Source organism: Protomyces lactucae-debilis (genome assembly GCF_002105105.1).
Source record: "Protomyces lactucae-debilis strain 12-1054 chromosome Unknown BCR37scaffold_22, whole genome shotgun sequence".
NCBI classification, from domain to species: domain Eukaryota; kingdom Fungi; phylum Ascomycota; class Taphrinomycetes; order Taphrinales; family Protomycetaceae; genus Protomyces; species Protomyces lactucae-debilis.
Window position 1 is genome coordinate 204,701 of NW_024468014.1, and position 7,210 is coordinate 211,910.

Here is a 7,210-nt window from a genome sequence, read left to right on the forward strand (position 1 = left end):
CGCACAGAGATTTGTAGTTCGCCATGTCGATAAGAGCCTAGACTTGATAGCAGTTTGCTTCCTCGCCTTGTAGCAGAGAGCGGGCCTTGCTCACTTCCTCATCCCTGCCCAGGCTGCTCTGCCGCTTCCATTGAGTCAATTTGAGTGTGTTGGTTGCAGTTCAATCTGTAAAGTGAAGTCTGCTCGCTCGACTCATCACCAAACAAACCATACTGACGATGGAAGGCCTTCATCGTCACTCTCTATGGCCCAAGCCAGCAGACGCCCACTGACTCAATGTTCACCGCCGCACAAATCTGTTCAAAGATGTCAAGGCCATCAACGAAGGTTTGAAATATCTGGAGGACTCGTCCCCGTGCGTCTCATATGCGGATACGTTGATATACCGCCAGCTATACTTCGCTCCGTGATGCCGTGTCGGTCAGAAACTCAAGGATACGGTTGCGGTAGGCCTGCAACAAGAAACGGCTGAAGGAGCGCTATGGATGAGCAAAGTTATGGTCGCAGGTCCGGCGGTGCAGCAGGCATACACGCAAGAAGCCATGTAGGTTGATGCAAGCAAGCACAAAGACTCTTCATTGCCAAAATCAGCATGCAGGCTCATCACTTGATTATTCTGGTGTCCTTGCCGACTCTAGTCTCAGGTGCGAGCCATGCCCGTCAACAACAGCATCCTCCAAGGGTGACTTCTCTTGCGTTTGACCATTCTTCAGCATCGAAAGCACAAACACTGAGCCGGGTCCTGATTGCAGTCGTGTCTCGAGTCGATCTGCTCCATCTGTGGTTCCGTCAAGATGTTCTTCTACAATCAGAGAGAGGCGAGTCGTTCAAGCAGATGCGGCCTACATCCTTTGCAATGCACCGACAATCTTGCTTCAGCATCTCAAGCCACGGTCTCTACGCTCTTGAGAATTCGCCGTGTTGACGCTCTGCTTCATGCCGATTAAGCAGCTACACCGTCGATGACAGACCACGTTTGATGCTGCAGCACATGACTGTCAGGGCCTGGACACAAAACTACAAGACTCCACCACAATCTGCAGCCATGAGCACACAAGTCATCGTCTAGCGTTCGTAGCAGACTTACCAAAAGCCAACAATGCCACCTTTCTCTATGATCTTCAATTGACCTTGCATCGTCTGTTGACTGCGCTTGGACTAGTATTGAACCACACCCGCAAACCTGTCTCGATCATCAACGACTGGTGGACGATGATGTCTAGAAGGTGCCTTGAAGAGCTCTTGTTTGCTCTAACTCCGCCTAAGGCGCTACATCAAATGTGGTGCAAGGGTGAGGGCGGGAGTACTCCAAGAAGATGATTCCCACTTCCTCCCTGCAGAGAAACACAGTGCTAGACGGATAACAAGAATCACACAAAATAGCCTGTCAACTTGGGCGAAGGATCCCATAATTCCTGTTGGTTGCGGAGATTTGAGATTGAATTAAGGTGAGTCTGGTGAGAGAGGTAGAGATGGCCGCCACTGCGCACCAGATGCCAAATTGCCCTCCACCATGCCAAACTTTCTGGTGCGCGGTTTAGGAGGACTCGAGCTGAGGAAAGCGCGGGTGAGGAACGCGCATCAGACTGACTCTGACTGAGGAAAGTGTAGATCGAGGCCACCACAAAGCAAGCATCAGTGATCTTGTCAGCAAGTTGACAGCAACCGTCGCTCTTTCCTCAATGCCCCGAGCTCGCCGGAACAGCAGTGAAGAGGAAGCTTTCAAGGCCGACCGTCGCGAGAGGAACAAGCTCTCAAAACGAAGAGCAAAGGCCGCAAAGCTTGCATTACAAGCTGCCGCAGCATCGAGCGCAAAACCAATCGCCGTCGCAGACCCATCAGGATTCGCTCCTGACGCTCCGCTTGTGCAGACATCTAGTACCACTCAGGTCGCGCGTACTATCCCAATAAGAGCTTTGCTCAACTCGCCGAGCCCGCGAACGCTGAACACGCCTAGCCCGCGAACAGTTTCGAGCCTTGATCGAAACTTCTTTTCGCGAGCAACGCGTTGTCCATCTGTTGCTGCAAGCACTGTGGTCGGCTTGCGACCGGCTTCAGCACTGCTCTCCATTGCAACCCTGGTCCCGGCTCCTCAGCATGATGCAGCATCACCTCTGGTATAATCTCTTGATCATTCGTGCTTGTCTGACTCTAGATCCAAAGCAATTCTCTTCAAGCTTCGCCCGCGATTGACGCTGTAGGTCTTTCCTCTTCAACGGCAGAGCAGCAGCGCCATGATGAGAATGATCCTTCTGGTACTTCCACAGGCATACGGTCTTCACCCGTTGCGATTCCATCAATTGCGGAGGGTATCGTTATCAATGGACCTACTTCTGCGGCAACAAAAGCACTGCCGAATGGTCATATCAACGTCGAGACTGAAAGAAAGCACTCAGACGATCATGAGTCGTCTCATACCAATCATGATGCACAGCGGATAGCGAGGCTTGAGAGTGAACATGAACAGATGCAAGAACGGCTGGCCGGGATCTTATTTGAGCAAAAGCAGGAATACCAAGCTGAGATAGAGAGACTCGGGCGCCGCTTGTCAAGATCTTCTCATCTTCAGCTGGAAGGGATGGAAGCTAGATTGGAAGCACGATTTCAAGAACTTCAGTCACGGTCACTCGAAGAGTTCGAGGCGAAGCTGCTTGCTAGCAGTGGAGATGCTTATGCTTCTGCATCTAAGTCGATGCGGCATGCAACGAACAAGGATACTCATGCTCATGAGAATACACTTTCACAGCCGGCACTCACACGACTGACGGCGACAATGGAAGGTCTTATCGAAGAGCTCGCAAGCTACAAGTCCCATGTGCTAGTGCGCAGTGACTTCAGTACGAATCCTGAGAGTATTGCGAGCAACCAGTCTGATAAGGTCATTCATAAAGCGGAGTCGGCCCAAAGCTCATCAAAATCTCCTTCTGCTCTACGGCATCCGTTACGGAGCATATATCACCTCATATGGTATCTCTGGCACCACTGAACCCATACACGGAGCGATATGAGTCTACGGGTGTATTTAAACTTGCCTATTCCACGTTGATGGATGGGAAGGTCTCTGAAACATCCTCCTCCATCGAAAATGGGCCACGATACACTGGACTCAACGCAAACAGGTACTACACCCAGCAAGGATCAAGGTTTTTGGCCTGCATCATGCTGCGGTCCATTCTGTTGTCGGCAAAGGAGGGCGAAAAAAAATCGAAGATTGTGGCATTCTGCGAGCTTTGCAAGGAGCGTATCCCAAGATCGCAATGTGATGCGAAAGCACAGCATAGCCACTGGTTCATCAAACATGGCGCCGAGGAAGGAGCGCAAGGTCGCACATTGCGATGGATGGCTTACCTTTTGCGAGCGGCGGGAATGGACGGCAGCGGCCCGATGAGCTTGAATACCTTCGGCATAATGGATGAGGTTCCTACTTCAGCCAAGAACACGGATGCTGCAAAGTGGTCCAGGTGCCAAAACAACAGGGTTGAGTCTCTCCTCACATACACGAACATACACGAAAAGCTGTGAAGCAAGGACTACGAGCCACAAGAAGAAGGTGCCTATGAAGAGAAATGCGGCGGATGACGACACTGCAAGTCTGTCGAGGAAGGCTGTGAAAGTCGCAAATCAAGCAGCCTTGCCAAGCACGTTTCAAGTGGAGCCAAGTCTGATGCTTGTCATCTTCTCTTTTTTCTTCCCCCTCTCGGACGCGATCATGAGCCAGGCCAAGGAGACGCTCAACCCATTGGATGTGTTAGGCACTGTGGTCTGCGGCAATGTTGAAGACTTCTTGGCCCTTTATCTCCAATATGCCACCCGTATCAGGGAGGAATTGCAGAAACCAAAAGAGGGCCAGTCTCTTGGAAGTGCGTGGTGCGAGGATTATGCCGGATTTTGGCGCCGATTCGTTGCTTACGCATGCCTGATTTGTCAGAGCGATGCAATGGACGAGAGAGAAAAGGACTTGACCTGTTTGTTGCGCTTGGTGTCGCTCAACAAAGCGCACATTGCGAAGGAGACCCCGCATATTGGCAAGTTGGAGGAAAGGACCCTCAAAAGCGCCTATAACCTTTTCAAAGACGGCGGGCGGCGTACTTCAAGCTTGCACAGAGCCCTCATTGTCGAAGCTCCAGGTATTGAGGTACACTTGACAGAGATAGGTACACGTCTTATGCTAGCGGTCCTAATGGAGAACGGATCCAAGGAATGGCACGATACCGTAGGCATAAAGCTTCTACAGATGAGCACACCATCAGAGCCTTGCTCGAAAGCTTGTCTGTAAATGCCGCAATAAAAGCTCGCCGTCCGCGTTAGACTGTGCAACCTCACCTGTATTGCTGTACCCGTGGATGTCGCTGTCGTTGTAAGCAGTAGCTGCTACTGTACTTCCGTGCAAGCGGAAACAAGATCTGAAGACCATGTCGATGATAGCACAGACTTGTAGCAGTTCGCTTCTCACACATATAGCAGGTAGCATTTGCTCCTAGGCCATGCTCGGCCCCTTTCATCCTTTCTCTTTTCGCTTTGACGCTTCCATTGAGATGTGTGGTCGCTCAATCTGTGCAAGTCTCTCAGCGTCCACACGACTCATCTTCAACCATATTGACCGGGATACCTTCATCGTCACTCTCCATTCCGCAAGCCAGGAGACTGCAAATGCTGTCCATCAACTTTGAGCGTCAGCGATCGCTTGTCCGCCGCACATATCCAGATGTGTCAAGACCATCAAATACCTCAACATTGGGATGACTTGTCTGCGCGTCTCATATCTTACGTCGACATACCACCAGCTGTGTTACGCTCCACGATATTGTTATATGAATAAGAGACGCGATTGCCGTAGACCTGCAGCAAGACAACAACTCGGCACGGATGTGCGGCACCCGTTGTATGGAGGCGCTGTCATGGTCGCAAGCCAGACAATGCGCTGTCATGGTCGCAGGCCAGACATTGCATCGGGTAACCAAGCACAGAGACTCTTCCATTGCAGTTTTGAGTATACATTTGCCACATGTACCATGCTAGATCTCACCACCTTTGCCGATTGTAGTCTTGGGTGCGACTCGTGCGAGCGTTGCCCATTGACTTCAAGGGCGAATTCTCTTGCGTTCCATTTTTTATCGAAAGCCAAACACGCAGAAGATGGCCTCCCTGGATCACAGCGACAAGGGCTGAAGAGCGCTAATGACCATGGTCCTGGGTGTACTCATGCCTCGCCTGTCTGCTTCGTCTCTGATCTGATATTCTTTTGCAGCCAGACAAGCTGCGGCTGAACGACTCTTTGTTTCGAATGCCCGCGTCTTGCAACGGCACCAATACTCTCCTCAAGCCACGCTCTTTCACGTTCATGAGAGTTGTTGTGGAGAGGCTCTTTATCTCACTTGACCGCGACGTCAATGCCAGGCCTCGCTTGATGCTTTGCAGGCGCTCAGGCACAGTAGTCCATTCTCCAGGCTGCAGCATTCGACCACCGTGGCCTGCGCGCGTCCACGCCTACACAAATGTCTGCATCGACACCGCCAGCACATACTGCATCGACGCTCACACACACAACCTTCACGCCAACCCACACAACCACACCCACCGAAGCATGTCTTCCACTACACCTGCCTCTGTCACTGTCTCTCCAGCTCACGCTACCCCGGCATCTGGCTCTACTCCTCCATCTGGCATGACACTTGCCTCTCTATAGGAGGAATATCAATTGAGCTTCTGCAGAGACAAATCCTGATTGTGCAATGCCTGCATATCCTAACCTTGCATCAGGAATCAGCGCTTGCCTTCTTTCGCTCAAGCTGGCTTGGGCCTCGTTTGGCAATCTGCATTTATAACCAGCTGGACCTGATGCACGAAACCAGGCATGAGGCAATCAAACACTTCCTCGAAAGTTGTGTCTTGTTTTACCACTCGCTTTTTGACTTGGAGACCGGTCATGGGATGCAGCAATGGCCCTCGGCAAACGCAGAAGCTATCCATGCGGCTGCTATGGTGCGAATCTCATTCTCCAAGGACGAGGCAGGGTTCAATCTCCATACAATCGACATGGCGAAAGATTTGCTGGTGCTCGGTCACCCTCCAACCTCCTCTGGCTCTGCATCCACAGACAGACTACTCCAGCAAATTCTGCAGCACCTGGACACGCAGCAGCAGCACCTGGACAGGCTAGAGCATGGTCAGCATACGATCAACTCTCAAATCTTCCTCATTAAGCAGCACCAGCAAGTGCATGAATCGCACCTTGCGAAAAGCCTTGCATGCTTTAGTGCACCAATAAGCAGTCAAGGCTGGATTGTATTCTTCGCCGTTTATTTAGTGTGGAACACGGCTTTCTCACGGCTTTCTCACTAGGCAACAGAGAGTATAGCATCTGTTGCCTGAGACTCTATGTCTGTCTAATGATTCTGTAAGCCTTGTCTCAGTTGCAAAATTGGCTCTTCGCAATGTAGGCATCTCTTGTCAAAAGTCATCAGCAGCTAACGACAGCTATGTTTGGTATATACTTATGGCTTTGTAGTCGCGTGTGTGTGTTGTGGGGGAATAGTGGGCGTCGAGGGGTCTTTTGTACTCATCTTTGTAGCGCGTGAGAAGAGGCAACCCAAGTCAAGAGTTTCCTAGGCTCCATGCACAACCTCGCCCAAAACGAGCTACCTAATTGTGCAGCGCACAAGAGCCAACAGAGCCTTAGCTGGTCAAGTCTGCGACCACACAGCTACAGGACATGCCTCCCGCAGCCACAGAGTGAATTTTTTGACGTCAGACATGCTACAAGATTGTGAGCAACGGGCCAGAGGAAGTGCTTGTGCCAGAAACAGGACTTGCACAATGATGTGGGTATAGATGATAAGATGCACGTCGTCCGACCATCGGTTTATGTCGTCACACTACAACAATACTGCAACATTGTTGCGAACAGCGAACGGGACTGATTGGGCTACGTTTGCTCCTGGTCGCAGGCTTAGACGCTTGCAAGAGGGATGACAAATGGCGAGGACAGTCTCACGGCTATCAAAGACAAAGTGGAGGACTGCAGCAAAGACAGCAACGAGCTCCTCGTTCCGCAGCTCACACATTGAGATATATGAATCACGTCCTTTGAATAACATTGTGGTATCATACTACTCTGAAAAGATGTCTATCTTTCGTCGCTTCCGTGGAGAACGGCCTGAACCTGAGATGAAGTTGTCGATGTATCCGCATCTCTTGATTTGGTCTGCTT

At 51.1% G+C, this 7,210-nt stretch overlaps 4 protein-coding genes across 4 annotated transcripts; all 4 read left to right on the top strand.

Moving 5' to 3' along the window:
* The first annotated feature begins 196 nt into the window (after positions 1 to 196).
* Positions 197 to 1,106, top strand: BCR37DRAFT_383371 (uncharacterized protein). Its single transcript, XM_040870049.1, has one exon. The coding sequence runs from the start codon at positions 593 to 595 to the stop codon at positions 923 to 925; it is 333 nt and encodes a 110-aa protein (XP_040722789.1). The 5' UTR covers positions 197 to 592; the 3' UTR covers positions 926 to 1,106.
* Positions 1,107 to 1,682: 576 nt separating this feature from the next.
* On the top strand, positions 1,683 to 2,986 carry BCR37DRAFT_395238 (uncharacterized protein; the record flags this gene model as incomplete). Its single annotated transcript, XM_040871596.1, has 2 exons — positions 1,683 to 2,117; positions 2,156 to 2,986. 2 exons carry the CDS (start codon positions 1,683 to 1,685, stop codon positions 2,984 to 2,986), a joined length of 1,266 nt encoding a protein of 421 aa, XP_040722790.1.
* Positions 2,987 to 3,199: 213 nt separating this feature from the next.
* On the top strand, positions 3,200 to 4,508 carry BCR37DRAFT_162977 (uncharacterized protein). Its single transcript, XM_040866192.1, has one exon. It carries the CDS (start codon positions 3,413 to 3,415, stop codon positions 4,274 to 4,276), a length of 864 nt encoding a protein of 287 aa, XP_040722791.1. The 5' UTR covers positions 3,200 to 3,412; the 3' UTR covers positions 4,277 to 4,508.
* A 1,246-nt stretch (positions 4,509 to 5,754) lies between these two features.
* BCR37DRAFT_162980 (uncharacterized protein) lies at positions 5,755 to 6,746 on the top strand. Its single transcript, XM_040866193.1, has 2 exons — positions 5,755 to 6,436; positions 6,478 to 6,746. The coding sequence occupies exon 1, from the start codon at positions 5,839 to 5,841 to the stop codon at positions 6,340 to 6,342; it is 504 nt and encodes a 167-aa protein (XP_040722792.1). The 5' UTR covers positions 5,755 to 5,838; the 3' UTR covers positions 6,343 to 6,436; positions 6,478 to 6,746.
* Positions 6,747 to 7,210: the final 464 nt, after the last annotated feature.